General features: G+C 38.5%; 1 protein-coding gene across 2 annotated transcripts in view; it reads right to left on the bottom strand.

The window, feature by feature from the left end:
• SLC35F4 (solute carrier family 35 member F4) overlaps positions 1-16,367 on the bottom strand; it is a gene marked incomplete at both ends in the record, with an annotated part of 167,484 nt that overhangs the window by 15,155 nt on the left and 135,962 nt on the right. Inside the window, 2 exons of one of the 2 annotated variants that reach the window (XM_081339414.1) lie at positions 1,610-1,907; positions 8,167-8,358. In XM_081339414.1, the coding sequence (XP_081195540.1) occupies positions 1,610-1,907; positions 8,167-8,358 (490 nt within the window). The remainder of the gene's footprint in view (positions 1-1,609; positions 1,908-8,166; positions 8,359-16,367) is intronic. The other variant, XM_081339415.1, reaches the window with a different exon arrangement.

The following is a 16,367-nucleotide window of genomic DNA, read 5'->3' as shown; positions in this document are numbered from 1 at the left end:
TTGAAGTGCTGAGCAAGAGAGAAATGAGCAGGTAAACAAAGATGGATTTTGGTCACTTTGGCTTTTAAAGGTTTGCCTATTCAACAGTGGCCCAAGGCATAACCATTGCCTGTGCCAGCAGGGCCTGGGAGAAGACTGATAAGAAAATAGACATCATGGAATCCTATCCAGATGGGGTAGAGATTGCATTCCAGCCTATCTGGAATGAAGTGGAAATCATATGACATAGGATCTTGCTCAAGGGAAACATCTAGGACTAAGATTCTCGACCTTGCCAACCTAAAGATCTGTGGGCTTCCTCCCAAAATTTGCTGGCTGAGGAATTATGGGAGCTGAAGTCTATACATCTTCAGGTTGCCAAGGTTGAGAAGCATTAAACTAGGATAACATCTTGCTAGTTTGAGAATTTGTCATTCAATTTGCCACTCAAGATACAGCTGTTGGTGATAATTTGCTCTGAATGAAAAAAAAACCAACCCCAAATAGCAAGCAATTGATCCCTCTTAGCTGATTCCCTACTTAATCCTAGTTAAAATATTTCATGGAATTTATGATTACTTGTAAAAAGTAAAATTCGACACTACTTAGTATTAAGTAGCTACAATCCTTCAAAGTACCTGATGAGGAATTATCTCTCTGTCATCTGCTACTTTTATACAAGAACTGGACTAGACACATTCTGCATGCAAGTGCCATTTTATCACTGAACAATGATTCCCCTCTTCCTTCAGAGGTTTAGTTTCCAGATGCCAGAATAACAAAAAGGCTAAAACTTGCAATCTGTCAGACCTGCCACAACTTAAATCTCTAAATAGAAATGATCCTTGGCTCCATTTGTTGAGAAAGATATAGTTTATTAGAAATCAAGTATATTGCAGTATTGCAAAGCCAGAACTGAGAATTGCGTATCCAAATCCCTAAGTTCTACTTTTCCCTCCCTTAACTATCTCTCACTGACCACCCAGTGTAACCAATCAGGTTCAGGCAAGATGTTTTCATTATGGTCAGTCCAAGTGCATTTTGGTATGCAGCTCTCTCCTTCTTCCAGCTGGGTGACCTTGAGGCAGTGTCTCAAGGAGGTACAGCACTTACTTTCATTTCCCCAAGCCTTCCCTCCTTCATTCCCCCTCCCCACAGTTCATGACACTTTTCGCCACATAGCAGCAAAGCAGAAGCAAGGATAAGGTGGCAGCTGATATAGTCTCTAATGTAATGCAAAATTTTTTTTCCAAAAAAGTAATAATAATTGTGTGGATTCATCAAATAATGTAAAACAACTAATCATCTAAATTTTGGACTTTCTTTTGGCTTTTTATTCCATTTTTTGTAACATTTTATTTCATGAAAAGTTCTGGAAAACTCAGTCAGACATGTATTGGGATTTTTAAAACTCGTTCTAAAAAAAAGCAAAAGGGAGGATAATTCATTAGATATATACAAGAAAGAAAAAATGAGAATGCTTTTTGAAGAACTGTTCTTTGAACAAGTTGACATGGCTACAAACCCTTTTTCAAACTCTTTTTTTTTCTTGAATGAAGAAAAGATGTCAAAGTCTTTTAAGTGACAAGACTGAAGTCTAACCAAATAGGAAAGACCGCTAGAAACCTACCTGAATTTTTTGATTGGAGATTGCTTTTCCTGGGCGGTTGCAAGATGTCCAGAGTAATAAATGGGGAAAAACATAATATTCCAATTTGTAGAAAACCAAGTCATGAAAAATGGATAATCAAAGTTCTTGTATGTGATTTTGACAATCTGTGTTGTTCCAATCCAAGAGGACGAGACTGACAAAATAATTAGAAATCCCCAGACGATCTTGAGAAATGTAGATGTACAAGACTCACAACGGGTCTGTGGGTGGCTCTCCTGGCTGCTGTTTTCAGTTTTAGTTTGTGTCTCTTCTTCTCCTGCAAACAGAGGCAATTTATTATTATTATTATTATTATTATTATTATTATTATTATTATTATTATTATTATTATTATTATTATTATTATTATTATTATTATTAATTTTATTTGTATACCGCCCTTCTCCTGAAGGACTCAGGGCGGTGAACAGGGCAATACATGTTAAAAAGACAGAATACAAAAATTAAAAAAGATTAAACAAGTGCCCAGAACTCTTAGATAGATTAAAACGCATTTAAAAGTAATAAAAACCCAACCCCCTCCCATCAGGCCAGGCCAGCTTGTTCAAAAAGATACGTCTTCAGATCGCGCCGGAAGGAGCGAAGGTCGGGCGCCATCCAGAGCTCAACCGGAAGACGGTTCCATAAATCCGGCGCGCCCACAGAGAACGCCCTCCCCCTGGGGGCCACCAGTCGGCATTCTTTGACCGGTGGCACCCTGAGGAGGCCCTCTCTGTGGGAGCGTATTGGGCGGAGGGAAGTTGATGCCGGCCGCAGGTGCTCCCCAAGGTATTCCGGACCCATGCCATGTAGGGCTTTGTAGGTCAATACCAGCACCTTGAACCTCACCCAGAAGACAACTGGGAGCCAATGCAGCTCGCGGAGCAGAGGTGTAACATGGGAGTATCGGGAGATAATTAAAGAAATGAAGGCTAGGTTGGAGACCAATGCATTGTCTTGGTTAATGAAAAAGGAAGAATCACAAGAAACCATAACTTTTCAAAGTACCGTTAACCTCCAGACAAAAATGCATTGTTCCTGTTGCCCCCCCAAAAAAAAGACTTCTGCTGGTATGACTTTTGGGAGCTTCTGTTTCAGCACAACTGGAAGATGCCATGATGGGAAATGCTAGTAGCCAAGAAGATTTCAAGAAGAGAAGGAATTAAGTGCCCCTGTAAATGTTGGTAGACTAGAAGAACATCATATTAGAGTGATGGGATTTTAATATCACTAGTATGAGCAGGTTTTCTGTATTATGCACTGTCAGAAAAGAGGAACAAAATTAATGTAAATTTTTCTTGGGTTCGAGGGGAGAACTACAAACCCTGAACGCATCTTTTTGACATCAAAGTTTGCAGCAACTATTTCTCTTCTCTGCTCCCATCTATGATGCCAATTCTCATATTTAGTGGGCCCTTAAATAAGACCCCTATGCAGATGTCCATCTTTCCTGAATAAGAGGTGTGGTTAGAACGCAATATTGCAGGCTAATTCTGCCGACTGCCATCAATTCTCACCACCTCAAGGTTGACTCCGCCTTCCAGTCTTCTGAGGGGGGGTGTAAGATGAGGAACCAGATTGTTGGGGGCAATATGCTGACTCTGTAAATCACCTGGAGTAAAGCAGTATGAAGCAGTATATAAGTCTAAGTCCTGTTGGTATTACTATAAACATAAACTTGCCATAGTCAGCATCTCACATTGGGTTGCCTTTTCAATAATATTCTTCCTTACAATCGCAAAAAGGATAACTTCTTTGCTTCTACTTTGCATGACAAGTAGAAGTAAAGAAGGGAGTAGCAAAGCAAGGAGAAAGGTCAGTAACTGCTGAGGTTATTCAGATTTTTAAGAAGTTATAGTAGGACAGCTTCAGCTTCAGATGGGTTGGAAGTGGCTACGCTAGCTGTGAATGCTAAAAGTTGGAATTCCAATACTTCTAGAGGATGCCAGGCTGAGGATTTCATTTTCATTTCATTTCATTTTATTAAATTTATATGCCGCCCTTCTCACTGAGGACTCAGGGCGGCTCACAACAATAAAAATTAAAAAAAACATAGAGTAAAAAATTTAAAAGAGAATTAAACAATAAATACAAAATTACAAAACAATTTAACCCAGTAAAAGCCTAATTAAAAATCGTAGTCAGTCCAGGCCCGCTTGTTGGAACAACCACGTCTTCAGGTCACAGCAGAAGGACCGAAGGTCAGGGGCCGTCCGCAGCTCCGGAGGCAGTTCATTCCAGAGGGTCGGCGCACCCACAGAGAAGGCTCTCCCCCTGGGGGTCGCCAGCCGGCATTGCCTGGCCGACAGAACCCTGAGGAGGCTGACTCTGGGAGCGAACCGGGCGATGGGAGGTTGACAATGGCAGCAGGTGGTCTCACAAGTACCCCGGGCCTAAGCCTAAGCCCGGGGTACTGGCTATCTTATATACTTAACTAAAAAAATGTGCAGAGGATATCAACTGCAGCAAAATAACAGAATTAGAAAAATAGAATTTCTATTGCAAAAGATGTAGGATCACAGCGGGCCCTATCATAAAGTACAACAAAGCAGATGCTTCTGGTGAGGGACCAGGAGGAGAAGCAAAGTGGGCCACGGTCCCATTGGTTGATCTTGCAATCACTGCCCAAAACAGCCATTTCTCTTGGATGGTTGACTTCCCAGTCGGATATTCCCTGTATCTGTTGCTCTGAAGAGATTCTCAAAGTAGAGAATTATGAATGGGTAGCATTTTCCTGCACAAGAAGTGCTACCCACCAACATCAGGTGATGCCACCTCAGATGAATGTATATGGTTAAGAAGACCAGATGGCAGGGATATGCTAGAGGGGGAATACATGGGACACAATGAGTTAGATCTTTCCACTCTGGTGTAAAAGCCATTTTCCCACTGCAGATAATCAACTGTAGCCTTGGAAACCAGCCCTTTAATGACCAGTATAATTTATAAAGTGGAGGAGCTGCTCATTTCTTGCACGTTGAGATCTACCTGCAAAGGTATCACCTGAACAGGGGTTAGATCTCCTGGAAATCCACTATACTATTATTACTACAACTGTGACAACCTTTCTGTGACAGTGTACAACTAATAAACTCTTACTGAAACCCAAAAGTATTATGCTTCGAACAAATTAATTAGGAAAAAATCAACTACTATTATGGTCTATAAAAGGAATTTTGTATCTTTATACCTCATATAAACAGTAGGAAATAGCAATCCTGTTAGATCCAGCAGGAGAGGCATGCTCTAGATCCCATCTGCAAGAGGGACAGCATTGGCAGGACCCAGGAGGAGGCCCCTTTCTGCTCTGGCACCTGCCCTTTGGTACCTCACCCTCTCCAACATCAGAGTTGCCCCAACCCTGGCCTTCTCCAACTCATTAAAAACTTGGCTTTGTCATAAGCTTAGGACTCTGTTGATGTGGTGAGCCCATTTCTTGGCTATATTGAATGTGACATGCCGAGAGTGTTCTTGGCTGCTATTTTTATGTTATTTGTGTTTTTATTCTGGTTTTGTCCTCTCAGCTGCCCAGAATCATGCATTATGAGATGGGCAGCCATATGCAATTACTAAATAAGTAATAAACTGTTACCTAGAGAAAGGGGAAGATTGCTTCCATCAGAAAAAGTTTTGTGCCAGCAAACCCTGAAATTTAGATTCATTTTCTTCTCATAGCTCTCATAGCAGAAATTCTTTTCTTTCTGATCGCTCCATAAAGCAAAGGATTAATTTATCAGACATTAAATTAAAATATTGTGTATTTTCATGGGGACGCCTCCTCTTTGTCTGGTTCAGAGCTATCCCAAATATGATAGACAAAATTCCATTTGCCAGCTGTCTGACTTGCTTTAGGGTAAAACTTATTAAGGTATTTATGATCCCTCTATTTTTAGAGTATTGCGTTTCTTTTCCCCTATCTTCCTTAACTAATTGGATTTGTTTTGTTACTTTGATCTTCAACTTCTTCACTCCAGTCTAATGGATTTATGGTTTTGTGCATGCACAAAGAGTTCCTAAACAGCTACTTGACTGGCTGACTTATTAAAAGAATGAGAACCCATGAAGTTTTCTCCATTGGTTAAGAATTGGATTAGGATTGGCTGCAATAGTTAGTTTACAAAGGAACATTTCAAAATATGCTTCAACCTTCACGTCTGGGGGTGGTTCCTGCATGCTGCTACTACTTCTATTACAACTACGCATACAAATCAACTGTGCAATAGAACCTGCACAGTTCTATAGCAGTACAGATAATATGTACTGCTATAGTTTGGGAAGTCAATAGTGCAAACTTTGTATGCAGAAGATTCAGTTCCAAGGAAGTCTGCTGAAAAACAATCAAGTAAACGTATTGTGAAAATCCACTGTCTTTATCTGAGATCCTGGAGACTCAATGCCAATTAGAGGAAACAGTATCAGTATCAGTATGCAACCTTCTGTTATTGCAAAGGAGAACAACTTGGTTCTTTTTACAAAATATAAAACTTAATGCAAAATATGATTTGCCCCCCCTCCCCAAATGATAGAGGATGCAACTAGGGGTGGAGAGAGCTCCGCTCCTTTCTGTATGATATCACACAAAGGCAGAAATGGAAGGAGCGGAGTTTGCAACTAGGCAACACATCCAAGAGTCGCTTTGGGCAGCATATAAATTAAACAAACAAACAAACACACACTGCTTTTTGTCAATTTGAAGGAAACAGTGTATCTTGTAGACATGTCTACATGCAACTATCTTACTAAGCATTCCAGCACTGGCAAATGTTTGATAAATAACATTGATTATTAATTGATTATGTTCCATCAAATTGTTTTCAAATCCTAGTGTCTAGGTCAGGGGTGTCAAACTGCTGGCCCGCTGGCTGTTTACATCATGCAGAGGCTGCGCCTACCCCAGATCCAGCAATGCAAAAAAGTTGCAACACGTCACATGATGCGGAGGGTTTGACACCCGTGGTCTAGATAGACAGATAGATAACACAATGGCTACTAAATTGTATCTAAATTACAACGATAATACATTTCTACAATTTCTTCATCACAATGCCCATTTCACGATAATATTTTCTTATCCAGACCTTCCAACAATTACATTGATGTTCTGACTGTCTACTTTTAACACTGTATGCTGTATTAATGATTGAAATACGTTGATATTTTAATCTATATCACTTGGTTATATTATTTTTAATAATATACCTGTAACTGTATTTATCTTATTATTTTCATTGCAGTATTTTGTAAATCACCCTCATCAGGTTTTTTCCTTCTGTAAATTGAAAGGCAGGGGGAAAAAATAATACACATGCATTTTTTTGTGGCTGCTCTTAGCCAGCCAAAATAAATCCAGAGATTAGCAAAAGAGGAATCATGAGAGTCACAAGGCAAAGGGGAGGAAAATCACATTTCTACAGCTTTCTCTCTGATTATTATGTTTTTAAAATCAAAGTCACCAAGGGTGAAAGCTATATTTAAGGAAAAATCTTTCCTTCTCTGCCATACATTTTCCTGGTGATTTAAAACTGATCTTTCACCAGGATAAAAGAAAAGCCTTTTCCTCCACCCTATTCTTCCTCTTCTCATCATGACCAAGGTAGATAAAATTAGTGTTCTGATGGTAGAATCATGTCAAGGTTAGTCTCGAGGTTTGAAAGATCCTGTTTGATTTCAATGCGCCCCTTGCCATAATGATGGTATGGAATTAATGTTTCATCCTGGAGAGATGTTCTGTCTCTGCTGGATCTTCTGTGTGCAACTAGTTTGCTACGAACATCTGTGTAAGGCCACATAGTGCACCACTTTTGCCCATTAGTTCCTCTTGCCTACAAAACCCCAGCATAGAAAAGTATGGGAAAAGTGGACAATGGTGATCACAACCCAAGAAACCATACCATTCATGTTTTGGTAGGGCAGAGGAGGTTTCGCACCCAAGGCACAAATGGAGTTGTGATAATCAATCAGAATAATCAATCAGAAGGGACCTTGTAGGTCTTCTAATCCAATCCCCTGCTAAAGCAGGAGACCCTATACCATTTCTCTTCTTAAAGACCTCTAGTGATGCAGTACCTAAACCTTCTGAAGGCAAGCTGTTCCACTGGTTAGTTGTTCTCACTGTTAGGAAATTTCTCCTTAATTCCAGGTTGCTTCTCTCTTTGGTCAGTTTCCACCCATTGTTTCTTATCTTGCCTTCTAGTGCTTTGGAAAATAAACTGACCCTCTCTTCTTTGTGGCAGCCCCTCAAATACTGGAATACTGTTATCATGTCACCCCTAGCCCTAGCAGAACTAATACCTCACATGATTTTGATTCTATGTATTAGCTTTTTAGGCTGCTGCCCCACACTGCTGGCTCATATTTAAGTGATCGTCCACTAAGGACTCCAAGGTGCCACTCGCAGTTACTGTTTTTGAGCCAGTTTTTGCCTAATCTGTACTTGTACCTTTGTTTTTTTTTTTGTTTTTTGCCTAAGTGTAAAAGCTTGCTTTTCTCCCCATTACATCTTATTTTCATTTTACTCAAGTCTATTGTAAGCCTACCTGATCTGTCCTGCCTCTCTCCTCTGCCGTGCCGGCAAAATCCAGAGGGACTTCGACTCTGCAGCTCTAGAATGGGAGCAGCAGAATCTTCAGCAGCAGCGGATAAAGGGGAATGCTGCCTGCGGAGGCCACTCTGTGTGCTGGGGCAGTTGGCTCCCGGCTTGCATCGGACAACAGAGGATCGGGAGGCACCTGAGAAGAAAGAGTTTGCATCAGTTTGGCGGGTAAACTTCCTAGAAGCAAGAGATGGGCAACTGACTCATGTTTTGTTCTATCAAAACATCTTGAAGCATTAAAAAAATGTGCAATTGAAAATAAACCACTTGCTGTCTAGATGAAAGAAAATGCATTTTGTAGCCATGGAAAGCCAAAAAATATTTTCCCCTATCTATAAATGTAGTTATGACTAAGTTAATGGAAGAATTAGAAAAGGGTTCTCAGATGCAATAATGCTATTTGTTTCTGAAGAAAAGAACAAATTAGAGGAGCATTCCCCAAAATGCATGCAATTATTATATACGTGACAGTGCATGCATTATAGATTGTTGCACATGCACAGCTGTTAAAGAAGTGTATCATCCTAACCAACATGATTTCTGTCAACTGTGGCACTTAAGACTCAAAGTGGATGTTCAGATGAGATTTCTCTAATGTATTTATAGCAGCAGTTATTCTAAGTTCATAAGTAGCCTCCCAATAAAACTTCAGGTATCAGGAATCAGTCTTGGAAAATGGGACCATGCAGTGTGTGAGTAATTGTGGAGGCACACACATTTAGCGTTAGAAGCAGGGATTCCATGGTAGAAGTTAGGGCTTCAGCTGCAGCATCTTTAATGTGCTAGCAACTGATATTTCTTTTTTTCTTTTTTTGAAAAGTTTTTATTAGTTTTTATAAGGTTAAGGAGGGGATGGGAATTAGGGTTAGGGTACAGGAAAGGTTTGGGGTGAGGGTTGGGGTTTCCCCCAATAACATTCAATATTTGGCAAACAGCATATTATCTGGGTAAATATATATAAAGAAAAGTAATAAAGCTAATAATTGATAACAATGATAGGTATAATAGATTATCATAAACAATACTAAGTTTTCTTACTCAAATAAATTCAAAATTGCATATCACATTCCTTTCTCTCTAACTCACTTATCTAGCCATTGATAGAATTTATTCAAGTTCTATAGTAAACTGAATGCTCTTTCTCTTTAATCTCTAAAGTTAATCTATCCATTTCTGCACAATCCAATATTTTCTTGATTAATACTTCTTCAGTCAGTAACTTTTCATTTTTCCAATATTGGGCATACATAATTCCTGCTGCTGTCAATCCATTAAGTATCCGCTCTCCTTGTCATAGTTGGGGCCTATCATTCCTAACAGAAACAATTCTGGTTTAAATTCTATTTGTTTTTTTAATTATCTTCTCCAACCATAAATGCATCTTAAGCCAAAACCTTTTATCTTTAGGACATGACCACCAGATATGGTAATAAGTACCTGGTCTTTGGTTACATTTCCAACAAACACTTGAAGTATTTTTAAACATTTTGGCTAGTCTCACTGGTGTCATGTGCCATCTATAAAACATTTTATACAAATTTTCTTTATATGGTACAGCTTTGGTTAATCTAATATTTCTATCCCATAACTTTTCCCATTCTTCAAGCTCTATAGTATGTCCAATGTTTTTTGCCCATATTATCATTGTTTCTTTATTTTATTTATTTATTTATTTTTTATTTTAATCCCATTTATATCCTGCCCTTCTCTGAAGACTCAGGGCGGCTTACACTTTAAGCACAAACCAATGTGCTTAGCAATAGCCTTCATTCTATGTATATGCCTGCTTATTAGGGCTTTCATACACCCCCCAAGCGGCATTATTACAAAGTCAGATTAATTGCCCCCAACAATCTGGGTCCTCATTTTACCTACCTCGGAAGGATGGAAGGCTGAGTCAACCTTGAGCCTGGTGGGATGCGAACCTGCACTAATTGCAGGCAGCTGGTGTTACTTAAGGAGGCATTAGCCCACTTCTCCACCAAGGTTAACCAGAAATCTATAAGTTTTTAAATCAGCTTTTCATCTGTTTTTAGCAATGTAACATCAAGTTCTGTCTGTTCCTTATAGAGCCCCATTGTTTTCACGTCTTTTTCATATCTTGATTGGATTTGTAGGTATGGCCACCATGATAGGTCAATACCTTGTTGTTGTAGGTCTTGTCTAGATTTCAATCTTCCTTCATTGTCCAGTAAGTCTTTATATGTTACAAGTTTATCATAGTTAATTAAGTTTGGGTAAGCAAAGGCTTCCATTGTTGAAAGCCATTCAGGTTATCTTAATATAATTTTTTTCTTTTATTTTTTCCCATTCTAAGAGAAGTGCATTTCTTATAGCATGGTTCTGGAAATATCTATGCGCTTTATTCTTCCCATACCACAGAAAGGCATGCCAGCCAATCTGCAGGTCATGCCCGTCTAGGTATAGTAGTCTTTTGTCTCTAAGTGTTATCCATTCTTTAATCCACGTTAAAATAGCCGCTTGGTAATATAACTTCCAGTCTGGGAGTCCAAATTCTCCCCTTTCTCTAACCTCCTGTAGCAATTTCACTTTAACTGATGCTTTTTTCCCTTGCCAAATAAATTTCAGTATTATGATATTCAATTCATCAAAGAAGGCTTTTTCTAATTTTACTGGAATAGTTTGAAATAAAAAAGTATTTTTGGTAAGATATTCATTTTAATTGTAGCTATTCTCCCCAGTATTGACAGTTGGAGATTTTTCCACTTTTCTAAGTCCAGTCTTATTTGTTTTAATAATTTTGTATAGTTATCCTCTTTTACTGTTATACATCTTGCTGTTAGCAACTGATATTTCTTTAAGATGTCTAGGCCTACATCTCAAAACCACACTGGCCTTCATCAACATCATGATCATCAATTAAACTAATTAAATTCTTTGAGCCAGAATTCCATGGAGATTTAGTTAGAAAGTATCTTGCACATTGTAAAGCATCTCATAGAAGCAGTGCTTTTTTTGTAAAAGAAAAAGGTGCCGGAACTCACACATGTCATACAACCCACCTTGCCTACCCTACAAGGTTCCATCCAAAAAAGGTGCCGGAACTCCGTTCTGAGCGTTCTATGAAAAAAAAGCCCTGCATAGAAGTCTTCTGTGAAGGTCTGATTACACTCTGAAAATGACCAGATTGTTTTCTTCTCTTGAAAATGGAATATATGAGAGAATTGTTACAGGACAACCTGAAAGGTCTCCATATTTCAAGGATGTAACTACATCTTCCCACCTTAACAAATATATTTTGAAGCTGTAGCTGAAATGAATGATTAGCTCATTTGGATACGGCTATCAGAATCTCTCATACTGAAATAGAAAGCCTCATTCTATAGAAGGGTTTGTCATGTTCCAAGGCATGATGTTATAGGATCAATAGAAAGCATAGTAGTAAATACAATATACTAGTCATATATTTGATGTTTGCAAATGTCACAATTATATTGCTGGGATTTAGCTACTTCTGCCAGGTAAAGTACTTCACTTAACTCAGTGAATTCTAACTTTTTAATGCAAATGATGAACTTGGACCAAAATCTGGCTGTATTCCCTAATGCTAGTTCTATCCAAAATTCTGATGGCTAAAAACATCCCCTCCCTCTCCCATCTCATAGTATGAATCCCTTGTTCACATTATTCCTTCTCATTGTTTGAAGACCACAGTACAAGTAGTCCACTCATTTAGAGACCATTCAAAGTTGCAACACACTAAAAATGACTTATGACCATTTTTCACACTTACAACTGTTACAGCATCCCAGCGGTCACATGATCAAAATTTGGATACTTGGCCACTGGCTCATATTCATCAGGGTTGCAGTATCCCAGGGTCATGTGATCACCTTTTGCAACCTTCTGATAAACAAAGTCCACGGGAAAGCCAGAATCGTTTAACTTAACAACTGCAGTGATTCACTCAACAACTGTTGTGCAAGTGAATCAGAAAGATTGTAAAATGAGGCAAGACTTACTTAACAACTGTCTCACATAGCAACAGAAATTTGGACTCAATTGTAGTCAAGGACTACCTGTAGTATATCATATAGAAAATCAAAACAAAAATTATTCCTCTGAATAATTCTGCTCTTTTCCGTGTAAGCTATTCATTTAATCTTACTTAACTTAGAAATGGGGTAAAAACAGCTATTTTTAGTAAAGGCTGACTAAAAGGAGAAAAAATGACAAAGCAGAATCATACAGAGACCCAGTGAGTAATCTAATTCAAAAGCTTTCAATTTTTAAAAAGGGAATGGCAAAACCAAAAATTCCTCTTTCCAGCTAATATTATTGAAAATGCTTGCCAGGCAAAACCCCACCAAAATGATACCAAAAACATCCGTTTTTCAGATACTGAGAAAATGGAAGGCATAAGATTTCATGCATGTGATAAAACTGGAATCTGGACTACAGAAGCTGATAACCTACTTGCGTCTTTTAGCTGTTAATATACCAGGAGAATATTTTATGGGTTTTTTTCCTGCTACAGATCAAGAGAGTTACCTCTCCAACAATCCAAAATAAGGCTGCTTCCTCTTCACAGTATTTTTTTTTTAGGTAATATAGATTTTCTTAATGTAGCGTAGCAGTGCTTAGCTCTCATACAATACCCCAGCCTCATTTTTGCAATTCTTCCAAACATCTCTGGACTGCATTTGAGCAAATTGATAGCAAGTTAGCATTTTTGGCAGTGAAATGTCCCAAACTCCCAAAAATAAAACTTAAAAAACAGGTTGAACATTTTGGCTTCAGCAATAACCTCTGCAGCCCCTGGAGGCTGAAAAAAAAATTAAAAGGAAAGCATAAGGCATAAAGATTTATCTACCGCTGGCTTTGAATAATGTGCTTTATAGGACTGTTGTGATGTGAGACTAAAAGGAGAAAACCAACGTTTTCTACCACGAGTATCCTAAAAGATGGGTGGAATTTAAAAAGAAACTGGAAGAACAAAATCTACACAGAGCTGCACATGGCTAGATGGGACACTAACAGATAATAGCCTACCAAGCTGATTAAAAGGAGATTTAGAAAAGACATAAGGAAACACTTCTTCACACAGCACATAATTAACCCATGGAATTCATTACCAGAGGACATGATGAGGGCTATTCAGTAGGCTAGACTGGAAAATGAAGACATCCCAAAAGACAATAGCAAATCACTTCCTGGGACTTTATCTTTAGAATAAACAGTTACTACTCAAAAAACGGTCCAGTTGTATGAGCATTATGTGCGCCATTGTTTGCCATTGTAAAATCTGGTTTGCAAATCCTCCCCATCATAATTCCTGGTGTAACAAAATATAATCATAACTGATTATATGAATGGTTTCTAAAGAAAACTTGGGTTTTTTCTTATTTTCCTCCTTTTTAAAAAGCCAGTAAAGCAAATTTAAAGTTGATCTGTAAAGAGTGTTCACATACGTAATTAAAAGAGACAGTTTGCATTTACACTGAGAATTGCAAAGGTAGTGAGATGTGCTTCGTGGGAATTCAACTCAGAAGGAACTGGAAGAGATGAGACAATGCAAGATTAACAGACACTGAAACAGTTGCCTGTATAGTAGTTCACACACACACACACACCTTTCACATGCAGAACAATCCTAGATATTTACAAATCCAGGACACACATTGTCAATCTTCTTTTTTCCTCCTTGTCTTCAATGTCCCAAAGAGCAAAGGGTCTCCAGACTGCTCTTAGGAGACTCTCATTACTTAGAGATTCTGATTTCTCTAACAATCTTCTTCCCTGATGTTTGAAGAGCAAATGTTTATGAATATTTCATCATAGTTATTAGAAAACCCTGGAAAACCCTTTCAACTACCATAACTCAAGCCATTGCAGGGATGTGCTCTTACCTACCATATTCCAGCACATTTTTCTAACTTTTCTTAATCCTACGCTCCCTATTACTCCAGGACCTTCGGGAGCCATCTGGCAGTTTGTACTGACAATGAAAGTGTCCTCAAGGCCAGAAAGGCAGTTGACTTCTCAGTCATCCATCAGGAGCATAGAAAACTGATGTAGACAATACCTCACCTGAGCAGAGGTACTTTCTGCTGGTAATAAACAAAATATTTTGTTCCCATTTGCAACTTGATTGTTAAAAAAAACAGTTGGAATTTGAGCACTTCTGCATGAAAAACACTAAGTTATGTTCTCTCTCTTAAGCTATTCATCTTGAAATTCTCTGGGGTTTCTGCTACACAGTGTAACTCTTGAAACTGCTTAACCTCATTTTACTGAAGAACATAAAATAGATTGGTTTCATGCAACTCGGAAAACCATAAACAAGCAAACTACATGATGGCATAGTGTACTGTGTAAATTTCAGGTACTGAGGCAGCCAATCTATGGACAGAAGGAGAAGCTTTCACAGAGTGTGTATAGTTAGTCCTCTATGTGTGGCGACAGTCGAGTCCAAAATTTCTGCTGTTAAGCAAGACAGTTGTTAAGTGAATTTGGCTCCATTTTACGACCTTTCTTCCCTTTCTTCTTTCTTAACAGTTGTTAAGTGAATCACCACAGTTGTTAAATTAGTAACATGACTGTTAAGTGAATTTGGCTTCCTCGTTGACTTTGCTTGTCAGAAGGTCACAAAAGGGGATCACTTGACCCTGGGACGCTGCAACCATCATAAATACATGCCAGTCACCAATTGTCTGAATTTTGATCATGTGACTATGGGGATGCTGCAATGGCCATAAGTGTGAAAAATTGTCATAAGTCACTTTTTTCAGTGCCGTTGTAACTTTGAATGGTCACTAAATGAATGGTTGAAAGCCAAGGACTACCTGTAAAAAAAATCCTTTGCCCTTTCTCAATTTACTGGATGAATTTTTGAGTCTGCCTTTTTTTTTAATCTAGGCTTAGTGCCAGTTGCTTCATGAACATACAGTTCATGTAGTTTTCTTGAAAACAGTATGGAAGTGGTTTTCAATGGTTTTTTTTCTAGATTCTTTTTACTTCCTACTCTAACTAATTATAAGTTTGAGTGAATTACTTGAAAAATAAAGGTACGCCTAAAGGGCAAGCACATATAGTTTTAAATGTACTCTGTGTGTGTGTGTGTGTGTGTGTGTGTGTGTATAAACTTCAGAATATTGTTTGATGCTACTACAATAGTTATTTTAGCTCAGTGCTGGTAATGTGATCGGTCTCTTCCACATCCCATCTAAAAAATTTTCATTTCAGGCATTCAGAACTGAACATCAGGATTTTTTCATGCTGAACATAATCAAGTTACCGGTATGTTGAGGAGAATGGTTGGTTGTCCTGGTACAGCACAAATTAAGCATGAACCAATAGTGTGCTGTAGCTTCCAAAAGACCCTATGCAAAAAGAGAGTGAGGAAATTCACATATAAATTGGGAGAGGCCAATTAACAGTGCGACTGCATCAAGAGAAGCTTAATGTTGAGATCGTGGGAAGCAATAGTTCTATTTTGGTTGAAGTGTACCTGGAATACTGTATCTACAAGAAGGATGTTAAAGAACTAGAAAGAATGAAAAGAGCAACAACAAAGATGATAAGGGGCTTGGATGTTAAAACCTATAAAGAACGGTTTAAAAAGCTGGGATTGTTTAACCTACAGAAGAGAAGGCTAAGGGGCAGGAAAGAAACACAGAAGCTTTACCAAGAGTAATCTAAACTCAAAATAAGGGGTAATTTCTTGACTGTGAGAGCTATTCAGTAGAGGAACAGCCACCTTCTGAAAGTATGGGAGCTCTGTCACTAGAATTTTTCAAACACAGGTTGGCTGGCCATTTGTCCAGGATAATCAGAGAATACCTACCCTGGACAGGGAGGTGGGCCAGGAGACCTCCAACCCTATGATTTTACTGTACTTTCATCAAAATGCACGGTATTTCAAATTTATCTGATGCAAAAACACCTTTCCCAATTTAAAAGTGACTTGTTGACCAAAGAGCTCCCATTTCTGTCAATACATTTCTGCACTGCGATTTATCTCTCCTTTCTGGCTGCTGCATATTAATGGAAGACATTTGTTGTGTAAATTAGCCATTGGCCATCATGCTTATTTGTATGGTAACATATTTTGTAGTTCCTGGGGATTTTTATTGCAAAAGCAACAAAGAACTTCCCTTGGTCCATTAACATTGTATTGTATTC

The sequence above is a fragment of the Vipera berus genome, assembly GCF_964194415.1.
Source record: "Vipera berus genome assembly, chromosome: 1".
NCBI lineage: Eukaryota > Metazoa > Chordata > Lepidosauria > Squamata > Viperidae > Vipera > Vipera berus.
This window is presented reverse-complemented; position numbering and strand designations above follow the sequence as displayed.